The sequence below is a fragment of the Podarcis raffonei genome, chromosome 13 (assembly GCF_027172205.1).
Source record: "Podarcis raffonei isolate rPodRaf1 chromosome 13, rPodRaf1.pri, whole genome shotgun sequence".
NCBI classification, from domain to species: domain Eukaryota; kingdom Metazoa; phylum Chordata; class Lepidosauria; order Squamata; family Lacertidae; genus Podarcis; species Podarcis raffonei.
The window spans coordinates 52,445,186-52,465,210 of record NC_070614.1 but is presented as its reverse complement, the minus strand read 5'-3'; the positions used below and the strand labels follow the sequence as shown (position 1 = coordinate 52,465,210).

At 49.8% G+C, this 20,025-nt stretch overlaps 2 protein-coding genes across 3 annotated transcripts in view; both read left to right on the top strand.

The window, feature by feature from the left end:
• The window catches only part of NEURL4 (neuralized E3 ubiquitin protein ligase 4), a 69,091-nt gene extending 66,165 nt beyond the window's left edge, over positions 1-2,926 (top strand). Inside the window, exon 29 of the mRNA XM_053362187.1 lies at positions 1,107-2,926. Coding sequence (XP_053218162.1) covers positions 1,107-1,311 — 205 coding nt within the window. The 3' untranslated portion in view covers positions 1,312-2,926. The remainder of the gene's footprint in view (positions 1-1,106) is intronic.
• Positions 2,927-5,378: 2,452 nt separating this feature from the next.
• On the top strand, positions 5,379-20,025 carry GPS2 (G protein pathway suppressor 2). Of its 2 annotated transcripts, none has more exons than XM_053360642.1 (11): positions 5,379-5,612; positions 8,275-8,384; positions 8,724-8,836; positions 10,814-10,926; positions 11,910-11,992; positions 13,738-13,888; positions 13,985-14,071; positions 15,040-15,119; positions 15,510-15,605; positions 15,861-15,944; positions 19,762-20,025. In XM_053360642.1, exons 1-11 carry the CDS (start codon positions 5,519-5,521, stop codon positions 19,846-19,848), a joined length of 1,098 nt encoding a protein of 365 aa, XP_053216617.1. In that variant the 5' UTR covers positions 5,379-5,518; the 3' UTR covers positions 19,849-20,025. The 2 variants fall into 2 exon arrangements, with proteins under 2 accessions (XP_053216617.1, XP_053216618.1); XM_053360643.1 differs by having other exon boundaries at positions 5,380-5,612; positions 10,847-10,926.

The following is a 20,025-nucleotide window of genomic DNA, read 5'->3' as shown; positions in this document are numbered from 1 at the left end:
GCTCTAGTAATTTGGATGGGGAGATTCCCATTGCCGTAATTTTCAGTTGTAAATTTTTTACCCATGGGCTCTGGAAATCATCTCTCCACATGCATTGTATCAAGTACAAGTTTGGGAGATTGTGCCATAGAGATAACCAGTGACAAAGTATGTGCTTCCACAGAGCGTTTTCCAGGGATACAATATTAAGTTCCATGCGTAGCGCTGTATTACTTACACAGTTGGGCAGTTTCAATATCCCTCTTAAAAACTGATTTTGAATAACCTCTAGGTGGGATAAGTTGACAAAAGTCCCCCAAATTGAGATGGCATAAGCAATTGTCGGGATCACCTTGGCCTTGAAGACTTTCAACGCCGATGGGATATGAAGGGCCCCATCGGTGAAGAAAAATCGCAAGATCGCCAAGGAGATAGCTTTGGCTCTATTTGTAACATAGGCTACATGGGCCTTCCATCTAAGGTTATGTTGTAACCAAACTCCCAAGTATTGGAATCTATAGACTTGTTCGATGACTCTCCCATCAATTCTCCAATTATGGAGTTTCCGGCTCTTTGAGAAAATTAGAATTTTAGATTTCTCATAATTAATTGTAAGGGAATTTGCGTTACAATATGATCCAAAAATATTTAAGGCCCTCATAAGACCTACTCTAGAAAAAGAAAGGATGACTGCGTCATCCGCATATAGTAACAAAGGGCAGCGATAAAGTGCTAGGCGGGGTGCATGAATCCTTTCTTGAGCCTCTATTAGGGGAGTCCTCATGTCGCTTATGAACAAATTAAACAGGAATGGAGCCAATATACAACCCTGTCGGACACCTCTGTTAATGGGAATTGAATTGGTGAGATCGCCCTCCAGGGTGAGTCTCACTCTAGCCGCTGAGTTCTCATGGAGCTGTGTAACTTTTATTGTTGTTAGCCGCTCTGAGCCCGGCTTCGGCTGGGGAGGGCGGGATATAAATTATTTTATTTTATTTTATTTTATTTTTATTATTATGTTGTTGTTGTTGTTGTTGTTGTTGTTGTTGTTGTTGTTGTTGTTGTTGTTATTAGGTGCTCCTGCCGACCTCATGGCCCCCTGATTCTGTCCGCCTTCTCTCCCGCAGATTCAAAGACCCAAAGTCCCACCGGCAGCACTCGGCCCAGGTGGCCTTCCAGGTGTGCGTCCGCCCCGGGTCCTACAAAGTCTGCGCCCAGTCGCTGGCGGCCCCCGAACCCCTGGACCCCCGCTTCAGCAGCGCCGACATCGAGTGGGTCACCAAGGAGAAAGGTGCTACCGTCCTCTACGGGCTCCTCGTCCGCGTGGAATGAGGACCGCCTCCCGCCCAGGAGCGCTGATGATGACGACGCCACGGCGTTCGGCGGGGAAGAGCGGCGGGGGTAGCGGCTGTTGCCAAAAAACAAAACCCCCGACCCCCTGCTACGCACAGACTGGGGGGGGGGACGACGACAGCTACGGCGATCGACAGGCACAAGAGACTGCCCCCCCTCCTGTGGGGCAGAGGACGGCGTCGCCCCCCTGTGGCCACAGACAGCTGCTTCTTCTACCCCCCTAATTTTTCCTTTTTTTGCACAGAGACAAGCTAAACTTGGGGGGTTGGGATGTTTGGGGAGTGTTGAGTTGAGCCTTGTATTTAAGAGCATGAGGGGAGGGGGTTTTTGGGGTAAGCGGGGCAGGGGAATTAGCTGCCACAAAAGGACTTTTGGGGTGTGGGGGCTCTTTCTGGAACGCCCAGGGGTTTCTATACCGGCAAAATTCACCCTTTTCCTCCCTCCCTTCCAAACTCGCCCTCCCCTGCAGTGTTGAGTCTGTTCATTGGGAAAGGATAGGAAGTGAGGGGGGGTTGGGGGGGTGATATTGGCCCCCTCTCTTTTTCTTCGACGGCTGCATTGCGACAGGATCGGACATTTCAGGAGGGGCGGCGTGAAGGGGGCAGAGAGTAGGGTTGACCCAGCCGCTGCCCCCTCCTTGGAAGAGAAAGCAGAGGTGCAGATTCGCACTCGCCCCCGAAGCGTGGGTCTCTTTGCTCCTTAGTACGCATGCGTGTTTTTAATGGGGGTCCTTCTTTTTCATCCTCCCCGCCACCACCCTCTTTCTTCAGCCTTCTGCACCAACTCTGTACCGCCCCAAAGAAGGTCGTGGAAGAAGGTGTGGAATGGTGTGTGTGTGTGTGTTTAATTAACGCAGCCTGTGAACAAGCACTTAACCCCGTGGAAGGTTTCAAGGGTGGGTTCCGGGGGGGGGGGGAGAGACATGGATTTCTCAAATTTCACGCCTAGCTTCTCGAACTCAACACCCGTGCCACGATTTCCCTCCAGTTATTCCCACCTAAGAGAAGAGACACGGATTTCTCAAATTTCACACCCAGCTTCTCGAACTTGCCACCCGTACCACGATTTCTCTCCAGAGAAGACTCCGGTGATTCCTCCTCTCTTCCGACACCCCTGTTCCTTGTACAACAAGCACATCGCCCTCTCCCCCCCCCCAAAATTAAATTTCCTTTCTCTTTTTATCCTGAAGGAGCCCGGCACGCATTTCTCAAGTGTGTGTTAACACCCATTTTCCCTTCTCAAGCGGATAATTCCCCCCCCCTCTCCTCTCCCTTCCCTTATTTATTTAAAACCTTGTGTTGGTTGTCAAATTAAAATTTAAAAAAAAAAATGTGAATTTTCTTGAGGGGCGAAAGGGTACATGGCTTTTAATGCCCACCCCGTCCCCCTTTGATTTATATATATTTTAAATGGTATTTATGCTGCTTTTTCACTTTATTTGTTGGAAAATGACATGCATTGGGGTGTTTTGTTTTTTTTACCTCTGTAAAAAAACTTCGTTTCCTTTTTTTTTTTTGAACAAAAGTTTCAAAGGTTGTACAGTGCGTTTCTCCCCAACTTCCTTGCAAGGGTTTATAAACCAGGATTCAGCTGGTTCAGTGTCCGTGTCTCTTTTTCCTACAACCAAAATAGAGGCTGCTGGGTCTATTTCTTCTGGGAAACCTGCATTCAGGATTCGAACACAAGATCCCTCTCCCCGCCTGCAGTTTCCAGCAACTCGTACCCAGAACATCGCCGCCTTCAACTGCGGCAGGAGAGCACAGCCACCGATAGCCCTCTCCTCCTCCAGGAATTTTCCAATCCCCTTTTAAAACCACAAGAGTTGGCCTCCTGTGGCAGGGAGTTCCGCAGTTCCTGGATGAGCAAGTACGTCTTCCTCCTTTTCCTAAATCTTCCACCGTTCATCTTCATGGGAGACCCACAATTTCCTGTGTTTGGAGGAAAACTTTCCCTTTGGCACGCTTAATTTTATAAGCTTCTCTCGTGTCGTCCCTTAAACTGAAAGGTCCCAAATGCCGCAAAATTTGCTTTGCATGGGACTTGTTGAAATACGTTATTTTGGAGTGGCGCCCCGTTTTCCGGGAGCCGCAGATGATTGTGGATGTAACGAAGGGCAGAGGGGTGGAGTGACCCCTTTCTGCTCTTTTCCCATCCACCATTGGGTCAACAAGAGCTTGGAAGCAGCATCCGAAAGCTGCCTTGCATCCCAGCACGGACTGGCAGCATCTTCTCACCCTAACCCGGGCATTGGACCTGGGACCTTCTGTACGCCCGGCAGCTGCACTGCCACCCGAGCCACAGGCCTCCCCCGTGATTTGCAAGAAGGTATGGACATCTCCGTGGTGGGACGCAGGTGGCGCTGTGGGTTAAACCACAGAGCCTAGGACTTGCCGATCAGAAGGTCGGCGGTTCAAATCCCCGCAATGACGGGGTGAGCTCCCGTTGCTCGGTCCCTGCTCCTGCCAAACGCAGTTCGAAAGCACGTCAAAGTGCAAGTAGATAAATAGGTACCACTCCGGCGGGAAGGTAAACGGCGTTTCCGTGCGCTGCTCTGGTTCGCCAGAAGCGGCTTAGTCCTGCTGGCCACATGACCCGGAAGCTGTACGCCGACTCCCTCGGCCAGTAAAGCGAGATGAGCGCTGCAACCCCAGAGTCGGCCATGACTGGACCTAATGGTCGGGGTCCCTTTACCTTTAGGACATCTCCATAGGCGCTGAGCCTGTGTCACTCCTTGCCACTTGGCGGGCCCGACTCTGGCTGCAGGGAGTCACAGCGGAGACTTGCGATGTCTTTGGGGTAGATGGTTTATTTACACAAGTACAGAACTTGAGCCTACAGATGGGGTTCACAGCTTAATCCAGATGTTTTTGGCCATGATCCCTAGCTAGCAGGACCAGTGGTCAGGGATGATGGGAATTGTAGTCTCAAAACATCTGGAGGGCCGAGGTTGAAGAAGCCTGCCTTAAATTCATTTTTAGTGTCTTCTGCATAGAAATGTGGGAAATCAAATCAAACAATGTTAAGCCCCTTGCATTAGAGAAGGGAGATCACAGAAGCAGGTCTGACTGGTCTCCACATTCGAACTCAGCAAAGGTTTTCTATCTGCAAGTCCAGTAAAGCTGAGGACATCTCTTACTGCTTGAAAAGAAAAAAAAAACCGGGCTTATTTTATTTTTTAGAATATATCTTTTTCACATATAACAAACATAATTTAAAATCATTGTCTCTTTCTGGGGAAAAGCACAATAGCAGCTTAAAATTAGAACCACCACCCCATTTTTTTTATCGGGGGGGGGTGCCACAAGTGGCTGGGCTCTTCCGCCCTCTCGGACGCCTGGGTCCCTTCCCCTCTGAGCAGGAGCGCGCGGGACTCCTGGGTCCCCCTCTCAGTTGGGGGAGAAGGGACAGCCCTTTCCCGGACTCCTGGGTCCCCTTCAGCCAGTTGGGAGGGGTGGAGCCTGCCCGGACTCCTGGGTCCCTCTTTCAACTGGGGGAGAGGGGGCAGCCAGTCCCGGACTCCTGGGTCCCTCTCTCAGCTGGGGGAGAGCGGGGAGCCCAATGCCCGGACTCCTGGGTCCCTCTCTCAGCTGGGGGAGAGCGGGGAGCCCAATGCCCGGACTCCTGGGTCCCTCTCTCAGCTGGGGGAGAGCGGGGAGCCCTTTCCCGGACTCCTGGGTCCCCTTCAGCCAGTTGGGAGGGGTGGAGCCTGCCCGGACTCCTGGGTCCCTCTCTCAGCTGGGGGAGAGGGGGCAGCCAGTCCCGGACTCCTGGGTCCCCTTCAGCCAGTTGGGAGGGGTGGAGCCTGCCCGGACTCCTGGGTCCCCCTCTCAGTTGGGGAGAGGAGGCAGCCCTTTCCCGGACTCCTGGGTCCCCTTCAGCCAGTGGGGCGGGGGGTGGAGCCTGCCCGGACTCCTGGGTCCCTCTCTCAGCTGGGGGAGAGGGGGCAGCCAGTCCCGGACTCCTGGGTCCCCTTCAGCCAGTTGCGGGGGTGGAGCCTGCCCGGACTCCTGGGTCCCCGGCAGAGGGGGGCGGGGCGGCGGTGACCCGGAAGAGGAAGCCGCTCAGGGTGTTGGCGTCGCCTCTCCCGGGCTGCTTCTCCTCCTCCTCCTCCTCCTTCCCGCGGCCTCCGAGGAGCCTCCTTCTCCGCCTTGGGTCCCGGGCGCCCCGGGCAGCCGGAGAGGCCGCCATGCCGGCGCTGCTGGAGAGGCCGAAGCTGAGCTCGGCCATGGCCCGCGCCTTGCACCGCCACGTCATGGTGGAGAGAGAGAGGAAGCGGCAGGGTGAGAGAGAGAGAGACGGGGGGGGGTTATTTGCATGCATTTGCATTTGCATTTGCATGCATTTGCATGTACTTGCATTTCATAGAATCCTAGAGTTGGAAGAGACCACAAGGGCCATGGAGTCCAACCCCCTGCCAAGCAGGAAACACCATCAGAGCACTCCTGACATATGGTTGTCAAGCCTCTGCTTAAAGACCTTCAAAGAAGGAGACTCCACCACACTCCTTGGCAGCAAATTCCACTGTCAAACAGCTCTTACTGTCAGGAAGTTCTTCCTAATGTTTAGGTGGAAGCTTCTTTCTTGTACTTTGGATCCATTGCTCCCTGTCCGCTTCTCTGGAGCAGCAGAAAACAACCTTTCTCCCTCCTCTATGTGACATCCTTTTATATATTTGAACATGGCTATCATATCACCCCTTAGCCTCCTCTTCTCCAGGCTAAACATGCCCAGCTCCCTTAGCCGTTCCTCATAAGGCATCGTTTCCAGGCCTTTGACCATTTTGGTTGCCCTCCTCTGGACACGTTCCAGTTTGTCAATGTCCTTCTTGAACTGTGGTGCCCAGAACTGGACACAGTACTCCAGGTGAGGTCTGACCAGAGCAGAATACAGTGGCACTATTACTTCCCTTGATCTAGATGCTATACTCCTATTGATGCAGCCCAGAATTGCATTGGCTTTTTTAGCTGCCGCGTCACACTGTTGGCTCATGTCAAGTTTGTGGTCAACCAAGACTCCTAGATCCTTTTCACATGTACTGCTCTCAAGCCAGGTGTCACCCATCTTGTATTTGTGCCTCTCATTTTTTTTTTTGCCCAAGTGCAATACTTTACATTTCTCCCTGTTAAAATTCATCTTGTTTGTTTTGGCCCAGTTCTCTAATCTGTCAAGGTCGTTTTGAAGTGTGATCCTGTCCTCTGGGGTGTTAGCCACCCCTCCCAGTTTGGTGTCATCTGCAAATTTGATCAGGATGCCCTTGAGTCCATCATCCAAGTCGTTGATAAAGATGTTGAATAAGACCGGGTCCAAGACAGAACCCTGTGGCACCCCACTAGTCACAGTTGCATGTACTAGCATTTGCATTTGCATGTATTTACATGTACTAGTATTTGCATTTGTATTTTCATTTGCATGCAGTTGCATGTACTAGCATTTGCATGTATTTACATGTATTTGTATTTGTATTTGCATTTGCATGCATTTGCATGTACTTGCATTTGAGTTTGTATCCCGCCTCCTGCAAGGTGCTCAAGGCGGCGCGCAATCCCCGCAATCCCAACCCGGTGCCAGGTAGGCTAGGCTGGGAGGAGGCAGCGGCCGACCCCCGGTGACCTGCTGGGGGGAAATCCCAGGATTGTAGAGTTGGAGGGGACCCCAGGGGTCATCCAGCCCAACCCCCTGCAATGCAGGAATCCCAGCTGACACTTCCAAGACCTTCCAACCTCTGCTTAAAAACCTCCAAGGAAGAAGAGCCCAGCATCATCCCAGAGAGATCCTTCCCCTGTCAAACGGCTCTTACGGTCAGAAAACTCTTCCTGAAATCTAGTCCCAATCTCCTTCCTTGCAACTTTAATCTATCCAATCCTCCAGAGCAGGAGAAAATAAGATTGCTCCATCTTCCATGCGGTGGCCCTTCAGAGATTTGAAGGTGGCTGTTAGATCTCCTCCCAGTTCCCTCTTTTCCAGGCTCAACATACCCAATTCCCTCAACCGTTCCTCATTAGGCTTGTTTTCCAGACCTTTGACCATCTTGGTCACCCACTCTGCCCACCTTCCAGCTTGCCAATATCCTCCTTAAATTGTGGTGCCCAGAACTGGATGCCGTCTTCCAGGTGTGGTCTGACCAAGGCAGAATAGAGCGGGACTATTCCTTCCCTTGGGACGCGGCTGATGCTGTGGGTTAAACCACAGAGCCTAGGGCTTGCTGATCAGAAGGTCGGCGGTTTGAATCCCCGCTACAGAGTGAGCTCCCGTTGCTCGGTCCCTGCTCCTGCCAACCTAGCAGTTCGAAAGCACGTCAAAGTGCAAGTAGATAAATAGGTACCGCTCCGGCGGGAAGGTAAACGGCGTTTCCGTGCGCTGCTCTGGTTGGCCAGTAGCGGCTTAGTCATGCTGGCCACATGACACGGAAGCTGTACGCCGGCTCCCTCGGCCAATAAAGCGAGATGAGCACCGCAACCCCAGAGTCAGCCACGACTGGACCTAATGGTCAGGGGTCCCTTTACCTTATTCCTTCCCTTGATCTGGACACTAGACTTCCATTGATGCAGCCTAGAATAGCATTGGCCTTTTTTGCTGCTGCATCACACTGTGGGCTCATGTGAAGCTTGTGGTCCACCGAGACCCCTAGATCCTCTTCACATGGATTACTGGCAAGCCAGGTGTCCGCCATCTTATATTTGTGCAACTGATTCTTCCTGTAGCACAAAACCTTAAGTCTTGAACTGAGTTGAGGCTCTTTGGAAATTGCGTTTCGGGAAGGTAATTCCTCCCTCTTTAGGGAAGCTTTTAATGTTTAATAGATTATTGTGTTTTAATATTCTGTTGGAAACCGCCCAGAGTGGCTGGGGAAACCCTGCCAGATGGGTGGGGTATAAATAAAGTACTATTATTATTATTATTATTATTATTATTATTATTACGCCTTTCCCCCTCGTCCTGCAGAGGAGGAAGAAGTCGACAAGATGATGGAGCAGAAGATGAAGGAGGAACAGGAGAGGCGTCGGAAGAAAGAGATGGAAGAGCGGATGTCCCTGGAGGAGACGAAGGAGCAGGTCTGTGGGGTGGCCCTCTGTTTTGGCAGGCCTCCAGTGTGAGAGAGTCAGTGTGGTGTAGTGGTTAAGAGCGGTAGTCTCGTAATCTGGGGAGCCGGGTTCGATTCCCTGCTCCTCCACCTGCAGCTGCTGGGTGACCTTGGGCCAGTCACACTTCTCTGAAGTCTCTCAGCCCCACTCACCTCACAGAGTGTTTGTTGTTGGGGAGGAAGGGAAAGGAGAATGTGAGCCGCTTTGAGACTCCTTAAAGGGAGTGAAAGGCGGGGTATCAAATCCAAACTCTTCTTCTCCGTCCCTGGAGACATCCCAGCTCACCTCCGACCCCTTTTGCACCCGCAGATCATGAAGCTGGAAGAGAAACTGCTTGCCCTACAGGAGGAGAAGCACCAGCTTTTTCTTCAGCTGAAAAAAGTGCTTCACGAGGAAGAGAAACGACGGCGCAAGGAGCAAAGGTTAGCGAGATCACAAGCGTCTAGCGATGCAGAGGGGGAAATCCTAGCTGTGTGTTTATGTTTGTGGGTTCTGAACTGGCTGTTGATCAGGAGCAGGACCACAGGGTCCTCGTGGAGGTGTTGAGCCAGTGTTTGGCCGCTGTGAAAAAGGCAAATTCCGTGCTTAGGAGTTACTAGGCAAGAAACTGAAAATAAAATAATAATAATAATAATAATAATAATAATAATAATAATAATAATTTATTATTTGTACCCCGCCCATCTGGCTGCGTTTCCCCAGCCACTCTGGGCGGCTTCCATAGAAACCAAAAATACACAAAAATATCACACATTAAAAACTTCCCTGAACAGGGCTGCCTTAAGATGTCTTCTGAATGTCAGGTAGTTGTTTATCGCTTTGACATCTGATGGGAGGGCGTTCCACAGGGCGGGCGCCACTACCAAGAAGGCCCTCTGCCTGGTTCCCTGTAGCTTTGCTTCTCGCAAAAAACTGCCCATAGCCTGTTCTGTGGTGTGAGTGTGCTTGGAATACTGGCCTCCACATAGGGCTGGGCGATGTTATGTTGCTTTGACTGTATACTCTATATTTGATTTTCTTCAGATTGTTTTATTTATGTTTTATTGATTTAATATGCTGTAAACCTGTGGTCCATAGGGACGCGGGTGGCGCTGTGGGTTAAACCACAGAGCCTAGGACTTGTCGATCAGAAGGTCGGCGGTTCGAATCCCCGCAATGACGGGGTGAGCTCCCGTTGCTCGGTCCCTGCTCCTGCCAACCTAGCAGTTCAAAAGCACAAAGTGCAAGTAGATAAATAGGTACCGCTCCGGTGGGAAGGTAAACGGCGTTTCCGTGCACTGCTCTGGTTCGCCAGAAGCAGCTTAGTCATGCTGGCCACTGACCCAGAAGCTGTACGCCGGCTCCCTTGGCCAATAAAGCGAGATGAGCGCCACAACCCCAGAGTCGGTCACGACTCGACCTAACGGTCAGGGATCCCTTTACCTTTAAACCAGGGGTCAGCAACCTTTGGTCCATGGGCCATAAGCGGTCCATGGGGGTTGTTTAAACGGCCCACTAGCCGCCCCTGAACCAAGCCGCTCGCTCAGCGAGTCCTTGTGCGCTGCGCTAAACCAGCACAGCACAGAGCGTGGACTCAGTTGACGCGATCCAGCCCATGGAGCGATCTCTGTGGCAGTGAGCTCACCCAGGTGAGGTAAACCTTGCCGACCCCTGCTGTAAACCACTTTGAGCTTTTTCTTAAAAATATAAAGTGATATAGAAATTAAAAGAATAAAATAATTACGTTCATGTATTGTCCAAAACCGGTTCGAAGTCCCTATCATGATACAATCGTACCTCAGAATTTGAACGCCTTGTGACTCAAACGTTTTGGCTCCTGAATGCCACAAACCTGGAAGTGAGTGTTCCAGTTTGCAAATGTTCTTTGGAACCCGAACGTTCGACGCGGGTTTTGCAACTTCTGATTGGCTGCAGGAGCTTCCTGCAGCCAATCGGAAGCCACGCCTTGGTTTCTGAACGTTTTGGAAGTCGAACGGACTTAATTAATTTTATAATGAATGATTTTAGAGTGTTGTTTGTGTTGTACTTTTGTATTGTTTTATTGTTGTTAGCCGCCCTGAGCCCGGCTTCGGCTGGGGAGGGCGGGATATAAATAAAATTTATTATTATTATTATTATTATTATTATTATTATTATTATTATTATTATTATTATTATTCTCTTCGACTTCCGAGGTACGACTGTACCAGTTTCGTAATTTTTGACCTGGCAATATTTCGTGAATTGTGTTGTGTGTGTGCAGTACGCAGAAATCACAATGTGTGTGAAACCGTGAAGGCAGCCCACGACTGTCTCAGTTCTCCCCTGCCTTGTGCAAAAGGGGCAGCGAATGGCGAGAGCAGGCACCGGCAAAAATCGGTTTCTTTCTGAGCTGGGTTTCCTCACCGCCATTATTGCAGGCGCTTTATTGACCTCCTTCCTCCTGTCCACAGCGACATGACGACACTGACGGCAGCCGCTTACCAGCAAGGAATGGCCGTCCACGCAGGGGCTCACATCCTCAACATGCAAGGTGCGTTTCTTTTTGGCCGCGTCGGCGGCGCATTGAAAGGATTCGCGTGGAGTTCGGCCACGGATCAGGCAGGTGTGCTGAATTGGGCCGCCAGTCTCCACCTGCGGTCCAGTTTTAGCGAGAGATGTCGGGACTCGAACCCAGGACATTCCATGCATAAAGCCTCTGAGGTGCCTCCCTTGTTAAGATTTCAGGTATGGGAGAGGGGAGAGCGGAGGAAAGCGAAGACTTTTTTTTTAAAAAAAATTATTAAGTTTTCCATTTTAACAATCCAATCAGATCACATTACACATTCCAAATTATGCAAATGCATCTCATATAGTCCAAATATTCTGCCAAATTATAATTTTTTGCTGGGGCTTCCCGTGCTTCAAGTTCAGTGGGGTTCCAATCATCTCATGTTTCTACTGCCTTGAGTTTCCAATAGTTCCTTCTTTCTGTTGTTATCCTTCCTTCCTTCATGGCCTCTGAGTTGTTTCCACAGGCGAGTTGAAATAAACAATAATGTGCTTCTGTGTGGAATATGTATGACTCTCCTTTTTTTTTTTTTGCAGCTGATAAGTCTATTGTTTGCAATATGTCCTCACACGCTGGTGTTTATGCCGAATCAATCCAAAAGTCCTTCTCTGGTGGCAGACGCCATCTTCACTCAGTTCCGATGAAATAAAATCTAGGCGTTTGCTCATTCATTTTCTCAGACAGGTTGCATCAAACATTCGTCTTTCAGGGGAGATTTGCCGATTCGGACTTGAAGTACAGATATGATAACAAATTAAGAGCTCGCCTCCCCCACGACTGTTTATCTCTGCAACTCGCTCTGTCCCATAATGGCGGACCCCAATTAAATAGTGCGTAACCCTAACCCTTCCGGAGAGTCTTTTATCGGAGGAAAGAGAAGTCTTCCCCTTTGGGAAGGAGTTTTCTTGCCCCCTGGACGGCTTGGAGGGGTTGATGTCAATGGGATTTCTTCCCTTTCTCCGCAGGGAGCCCCGGGGGCCATAACCGGGCCGGCACCTTGATATCCGCCGATCGAGCCAAGCAGATGTTTGGACCTCCAGTGATCACAGTGAGTGCCTCTCCCCAGTTGTTTCAGGAAAGAGCAGATCTCTTTTTTCAACACTGAAGTCATAGTACTCCTCGAAGGATTTATTACCGTATTTTTCGCTCTATAAGGCGCACCAGACCACAAGTTTTTGGAGAAGAAAAACAAGAAAAAAAATATTCTGAATCTCAGAAGCCAGAACAGCAAGAGGGATCGCTACGCAGTGAAAGCGGCAATGCCTCTTGCTGTTCTGGCTTCTGGGATAGCTGCGCATCCTGCATTCGCTCCATAAGACGCACACACATTTCCCCTTACTTTTTAGGAGGGAAAAAGTGAGTCTTATAGAGCAAAAAATACGGTAATTTATTTGGCAAGAGGGGCACGTTGCTTAATCAGCAGAAACGTCCTAAGCAGTTTGCAAAATGCAATGTGAAATATTCGTTTAAAAAACTGATAATATACAACAGGCATGTCCAACTCCCAAGAGCAGGGCTCAGCAAACTTTTTCAGCAGGGGGCCAGTCCACTGTCCCTCAGGCCTTGTGGGGGGGCCAGACTATATATATAAAGAACAAATTCCTATGCCCCACAAATAACCCAGAGATGCATTTTAAATAAAAGGACACATTCTACTCATGTAAAAACACGCTGATTCCCGGACCATCCGTGGGCCGGATTAAGAAGGCGATTGGGTCGGATCCGGCCCCCGGGCCTCAGTTTGCCTACCCATGCCCAAGAGACTGTGATCTACTCCCATTATATAAAAAAACTGGCAGTGATCTACCCTTTGGATTGACCATTGTGGAGTTTTTTTTGGGGGCGGTGATCAACCAGGATCACACGATCGACCAGGAAAGCCCCGCAATTGACCGGTTGCGTATACCTGATATATAAAGCCAAATTGATGTAAGATTTATCAGAGTAGAAGTAAAAGCCATGCGTCTAAAACAAATGATACGTAATAAAAATTGCCCGTTAAAATGCCACGAAGGCAGGCCTGCCGAAGCAAACAAGAACCGTGCCAGAGTCTGAGCCCAATTTTCTTTTCCCCCAGGAAGTGGTTATATTTTGCTTTTCGTGAGCAGAGTCAAACGTTCTCTTCCCAATGTTTCCTCACAAAATGGCGGGCGGTGGCAGCGCTGCCTTTTCTATTGTCGTGGTGGTTGTTATTTAAATTTATATACTGCCCTCGATCCCAACGACCACAGGCCCGTTTACAGCACAAAACCACATAACATGATAAACTAGGGTTGCCACGTTTCAAAATCTGGACACAAAAGTTGTTGAGCTTTTTATTGCGGGGTGGGGTGGGGGTTGTTTTTGGCAAAATCTCAACAAAAATTGACGTTTTGGAGCTATTTTTAAGGGAAATCGGCACAAACAACACTGCCAACATGGGTTGCCGTGCGTCTGGATTTTCCCAGATATTTTTCCGGTTTCCTCCTGGACGCTGCTTCCAACTGCAGTATTCTGCTTATGGCCCCCCCCCCAGATAAACGAGACAAAACGGTTAGTTCTTCCCTCACAAAATGGCTCCCCTTTCAAAATGGCGGACGGTGGCAGCGCTGCCTTTGCTGTTGCTGCTGTTATGATAGTTACTAATTAAATTGAATTGCCGCCCTTCCTTCCGAGCGCCACAGGCCCGTTTAGGGTAGGGAAACACGAAAATACGTCGCATGGCCAATAAGACAAAGCGGTTAGTTGTGAGGCAGATTTGGTGCGCCTCGCGGCAACCCTAAGGGACGTCTCTGTGCTTGCTTTGTCTCCCAGTCTCGCCACTTTGCCACGCAGCCGACTTTCCCCGCCAGCACGGCAGAGCACGGCCAGTACCAGGGCGGGCAGTCCGGGCACAGCCCTTATGCCGTGGGGCAGAGCCAGCACACGGTGCCCGTCAGCTACGCCAGCAGCCAGTCGATCCGAGGTGAGGATGGCACCCGCACAACAGAGAGGCGGGCGATCGGGTGGGTGGCGGGGGCAGAGCAGGCCGGGCTTTCACCCCCCTCTCCTTTCCTTCCAGGGCCTTCCGCTTTCCCCACGATGCAGTACTTGCCGCAGCAGCAGCCCGGCTACACAATCCACAGCCACTTCCCCACGGCTCAGCCTGGTAAGTCTGCAGAGCGGCTGGCAAATCATCATCATCATAATAATAAGTCTGCAGTTGTTTAGTCATGTTCGACTCTTTGTGGACCAGAGCATGCGGGGGGTTAGCAAATCCTATTATTATTATTATTATTATTATTATTATTATTATTATTATTAATACGCCGCCCATCTCACTGGGTTTCCCCAGCCACTCTGGGCAGATTCCAACAAAATATTAAAATACAATAATTCATCAAATATTAAAAGCTTCCCTAAATAGGGCTGCCTTCAGATGTCTTCCAAAAGTCAGGTAGTTGTTTATTTCCTTGACATCTGATGGGAGGGCTTTCCACAGGGCGGGCGCCACCACCGAGAAGGCCCTCTGCCTGGTTCCCTGTAGCTTCACTTCTTGCAACGAGGGAACCGCCAGAAGGCCCTCGGAGCTGGACCTCAGTGTCCAGGCTGAACGCTGGAGGTGGAGACGCTCCTTCAGGTCTACTGGGCCTTTGAGGCCATTAAGGGATTTCAAGGTCAATACCAACACTTTGAATTGTGGTCGGAAACGTCCTGGGAGCCAGTGTAGGTCTTTCAGGACCGGTGTTATGTGGTCCCGGCAGCCACTCCCAGTCCCCAGTCTGGCTGCCGCATTCTGGATTAATTGCAGTTTCCGAGTCACCTTCAAAGGTAGCCCCACATAGAGTGCATTGCATTAGTCTAAGCGACTAATCTGGGAGATAACCAGAGCATGTGCCACTCTGGCGAGACAGTATGCAGGCAGGGAGGGTCTCATCCTGCGTACCAGATGGAGCTGGTAGACAGCTGCCCTGGACACAGAGTTGACCTGCGCCTCCATGGACATTAGATGGCAGGGGAGCTCCACTGGGAGATGTTGTCCGAAAAGAGAAAACGAACCAGCCCCACATTTCTTCCAGGGCCCTGTTCCTTTCCTTGCAAGGCTCACGCTTAGCTCTTTCAACCTTCCCTTTCCAGGTTTCATTCCTCCCAGCACAGCCATCCCTCTGCAGAAACAACTGGAGCACGCGAACCAGCAGTCGGGATTTACCGATTCGGTGAGTTCGCACCCGGAGCATCGCTCTCTGAAAATGTCCGTGCTCTTTTGTAGAGTTGGAAAGGGACCCCAGGGGTCACCAGCCTCCTGGAATGCAGGAATCTTTTGGCCCCAACATGGGGCTCGAACCCACAGCCACAAGATGAAGAGCCCTATGCTCTTACCGACTGGGCTATCCCACAGAGGTCTTACGAGATGGCTAACAATATTTTAAAAAACCAAACGGCAGTGGTACGTCATCAGGGAAGCAGCCGCAAAGCTAAGTAGTCAGTATGACACCAATAATAATAATAGCCGTGAAATAACCAGAGCATGTGCAGAGTGCATTCCCTCTCACCTTGGGAGACGGTCTAATTCCTCTGCTCTCCCTCTCTTGTCCTTGCCTCCCCAGTCGACCCTGCGTCCGATGCACCCCCAAGCCTTGCACCCGAACCAGGGCCTCCTACAAGCCCCCCAAATCCCTGTCCAGATGCAGACAGCTGCCAAGGTAAGCTCAGAACCTGAAGGCGCGTTGCCCCTCTTCCTGCTTCTCCTCCCCCTCTTTATTTCGCTTCCCAGTTACGCGGTTTTTCGTGCCCATAATGTGTTGCCATTGTTCCTCTTGTTTTCGGCCTGTTGTGAATTTTGCCTTCCTTTTCCTTTTCCCAGGTGGGCGACTCTCCCACCTCCAACGCGACGCCCAACCCCTTTCCATCCTGCTTGCTGATTTTTGGCCCCCCCACCCGCTTTCTCTCCCTTATAGCCCAGTTTGGCGTACACCCACCCGGCCCGCCCAGCCTCCCCAGGCAGCTTCTCCCACGGAACCGCCCCACAGCAGCCCCACACGGTAAGTATCTCGCTGGGTGGGTGGGGGGAGCAGAGCTCAATCCCAAGCCTTGTCGTACCACGGCAGTACCTCTGGGGTTTTTTTCAAAAATTTTTTATTGGTTTTCACAATTTTATAAACAAACAAACACACAAGACAAACAAACATAAATCACAACCTTATTGAAAATTACACTTATTAACTTTGTTAAGCGACTTCCTCGCTTCCCCTTGGTTGAAATTCATTGCATGTCCTTTTAGCGGTTTTCCAAATCACAATTCTTATGAAATTGTAACTTAAACATTAACATCCTTAAATCTTCACATTATGGAATTAAACATATTAATTCATCACTTAACATAAATAAAATCCTAAGCCAATTATCTGCAAGCTGTTTTCAGTTAATTTAACTTAACATATTTAACTAAATAATCATTAAATTTAATCCACTCTTCCTGATACTCCTCCTCCTTCTGGTTGCGGACTCTTCCCGTTAGGTCGGCTAGCAGTATCTCTGAGCGCATGCAGAGTGGCTCTCCTCCCTAGGGAGCCTCTGGCCTCTGTACAGTCTGAGGTTGGGGTCGTTCCACAGATGGGGAGCCCCCACTGAAAAGGCCAATCCCCAGCAGAAACACCGCCAATCACACTTCCTGTCGGATGCCGCCAATGTTGGCGCATCAATTTATACGGGGCTACTAGAATACAAGGGGACGCGGGTGGCGCTGTGGGTTAAACCACTGAGCCTAGGACTTGCCGATCAGAAGGTCGGCGCTTCGAATTTCCACGACGGGGTGAGCTCCTGTTGCTCGGTCCCTGCTCTTGCCAACCTAGCAGTTCGAAAGCACACCAGTGCAAGTAGATAAATAGGTACCGCTCCGGCAGGAAGGTAAACGGCGTTTCCGTGCGCTGCTCTGGTTCACCAGAAGCGGCTTAGTCCTGCTGGCCACATGACCCGGAAGCTGTATGCCGGCTCCCTTGGCCAATAAAGCGAGATGAGTGCCGCAACCCCAGAATCGGCCGCGACTGGATCTAACGGTCCCTTTGCCTTTACCTTTACTAGAATACAACACTGCATTAGTTTTACAGTGGTACCTTCGTTCTCAAACTTAATCCGTTCCAGAAGTCTGTTCCAAAACCAAAGCGTTCCAAAACCAAGGCACGCTTTCCCATAGAAAGGAATGCATAATGGATTAATCTGTTTCAGACTTTGGAAAACAACCCCTAAGACAGACATTTAACATGAACTTTACTATCTAACGACACCATGGATCCATAAAATGAAAGCAATAATCAATGTACTGTACTATAAATAAGACAGTATTAATTTTTTTTCTTACCGGCGCTGATGATACTCCTTGTTTGGATGGGGGGCTTTTAGCCATTTCCGCAGTCACACAGTCGATCAGTCAGTAGGTGAACTGGCTTCCACACAGTCACGAAAACAAAGTAAACTAAAAAAGCCCAAAAAAACGCAAAATAAATAGCAAAAACAAAAGCACCAAACTTAGTCTGTTCCGGAAGTCTATTTGACTTCCGAAATGTTTGGAAACCAAGGCACAGCATCTGATTGGTGCAGGCGCCCCGGAAACGATAGCCAACAGCTGCATTGGATGTTCGGCTTCCGAAAAATGTTCAAAAACCAGAACACTTCCAGGTTTTTGGAATTTGAGAACCAAGGTGTTTGAGAACCAAGGTACCATTGTATTTCTTTTTTTAAAAAAAATACAACTGTATTTCTGACTCTTCCTCGGGGAAAGGAGTTCAGACAATCTGTTCGCAGTTTCAGGATTTTTACTCTACCTTTCTAAAAAAAAGATAAACCGATCAACAACACACCCGAGCCTAGTTTCAGTATGAAAAACAGCAGCAGCGGTTAAACAAACCGAAGCACAACATCGCCAAAGGTGTGGGCAGTGTGGAAGGCCTGGCTTGCTTAATTTTATTAAAAATAATCTGCGCCCCTTAACAGGAGGGCAACCTGTTCGTGCTCAGCGTTTGGTATGTTCTGAACCCTCTGCTGCTTTGAACCGTTTGTGCGTAGACTGGAAGGCGGGTTGGGGAGGGACAGAGAGAGACATGGAGAGGTTTACAGTCCTGGCTGCTTGGCAAGGCTCCAGGGGAAGGGAGTTCCACAGGCCGGCACCAAGAATTCCTCTCTGCTATGCTCTTGGCTGGCTTGATTTAGCACACAGATGATAAACTCATGAAGGCACACTCGATCAGGCTGGGAGGAGGTGATCATTTGGCCGGGGGAGAGCTTTATATATGTATACGGAGGCCAAGGGCAGGAGCACTGTGTCCATGCGGAGACACTGATTGCCCACAGCCTGACCGGCACCCCAAGGCACATAACAACAACAACAACAAAAACAACAACTTAATATTTATACCCTGCCCATCTAGCTGGGTTTACCCAGCCACTCTGGGCAGCTTCCAACAAAATATTAAAATACAATAACCTATTAAACATTCAAAGCTTCCCTAAACAGGGCTGCATTCAGATGTCTTCCAAAAGTTGGGTAGTTGCTTATTTCCATGACATCTGGTGGGAGGGCGTTCCACAGGGCGGGCGCCACCACCGAGAAGGCCCTCTGCCTGGTTCCCTGTAACCTCCCTTTTCGCAGGGAGGGAACCGCCAGAAGGCCCTCGGAGCTGGAAATCAGTGTCTGGCTGAACGATGGGGGTGGAGACGCTCCTTCAGGGATACTGGGCCTTTGAGGCCGTTTAGGGCTTTCAAGGTCAGCACCAACACTTTCAGTTGTGCTCGGAAATGTACTGGGAGTTTCCACCCAGTACCCAGCAGCCTGAAAACCGAAGGCAGCAACCTCTCGTCTTGCTGCGCACTCGATTGGTGCAATGTCAACCACGCACGGTTGAAGGCAGGCTGGTTGGAAAAGTGCAAGTCGAGTCCCAAGTGAGGTGGAGAGCCGGGATTACGCTGGCACAAAGTGCACTTTAGCTCCCTGCCTTCCTTACTGGACATTGGGCAAGGCCGTCTCAGTACACCAGCTGTCTCTCGCTCTCCCTCCCACCCATTAGGCAATTCTAAGGGCTGGACCCTCCACGATTTCCACTTAGCGCTAGGAACTGAGCCCCTGCGTAAGATGAGGGATTGCTGTACAACCTTCTGGTTGTGACCGTTAATTCATATACAGTGGTACCTTGGTTCTCAAACTTAATCCGTTCCGGAAGTCCGTTCCAAAACCAAAGCGTTCCAAAACCAAGGCACGCTTTCCCATAGAAAGTAACGCAAAACGGATTAATCCGTTCCAGACTTTTAAAAACAACCCCTAAAATAGCAATTTAACATGAATTTTACTATCTAACGAGGCCATTGATCTGTAAATTGAAAGCAATAAACAATCTACTGTACTATAAAATAAGACAGTATTGTAATGATTAAAATTAATCTTTTTTCTTACCTGCACTAATGGCCCCCCATCCAAACAATGACCACCTTTAATCCATTTCCGCAGTCAATCAATCAATCAATCAATCAATCAGTAGACTGGGTTCCACACAGTCACAAAAACAAATTAACCGAAAAAGCCTCAAAAACACAAAATAGCAAAAACAAAAGCGCCAAACTTAATCCATTCCGGAAGTCCGTCTGACTTCCGAAATATTCAAAAACCAAGGGGCAGCTTCTGATTGGTGCAGGCACCATGGAAACAATAGCCGACAGCCGCATCAGACGTTCAGCTTCTGAAAAACGTTCAAAAACCGGAACACTTCCTTCTGGGTTTTTGGTGTTTGGGAACCAAGGCGTTTGAGAACCAAGGTACCACTGTACACTGAAAACTTCTTTCCTTTAACATCTCTTTCTCCCCTCTTGAAGTCTGGTTTCCAGGCCTCCCCGCAGCCAACACCTCGGCACCCATTCATCCAGCACCCGCAACAGGGCCAGCGCTTCTACCACAAGTGAGCCCCCCGCCCTGCTCTCGTTGCTTCGACCCCCACCCCAGCCTCAGCCCAAGTCCCAGCGCAAAGGAAGAAAATATACGTCGGATCACCGTGTGTGTGGCTTTATTCCCCCCTTCTCTCTCCGCTGTAATTTGTGAAAACAGAGATTGCACTCTAAATAAAACTTTGTATAATTCGA

Excerpts from the sequence above, each read along its gene's own strand:
- GPS2 (XM_053360642.1), top strand. The coding sequence starts at position 5,519 with ATGCCGGCGCTGCTGGAGAGGCCGAAGCTGAGCTCGGCCATGGCCCGC. Across the intron at positions 8,385-8,723 it reads TGGAGGAGACGAAGGAGCAG|ATCATGAAGCTGGAAGAGAA; the intron begins GTCTGTGGGGTG and ends TTGCACCCGCAG. Across the intron at positions 10,927-11,909 it reads TCACATCCTCAACATGCAAG|GGAGCCCCGGGGGCCATAAC; the intron begins GTGCGTTTCTTT and ends CTTTCTCCGCAG.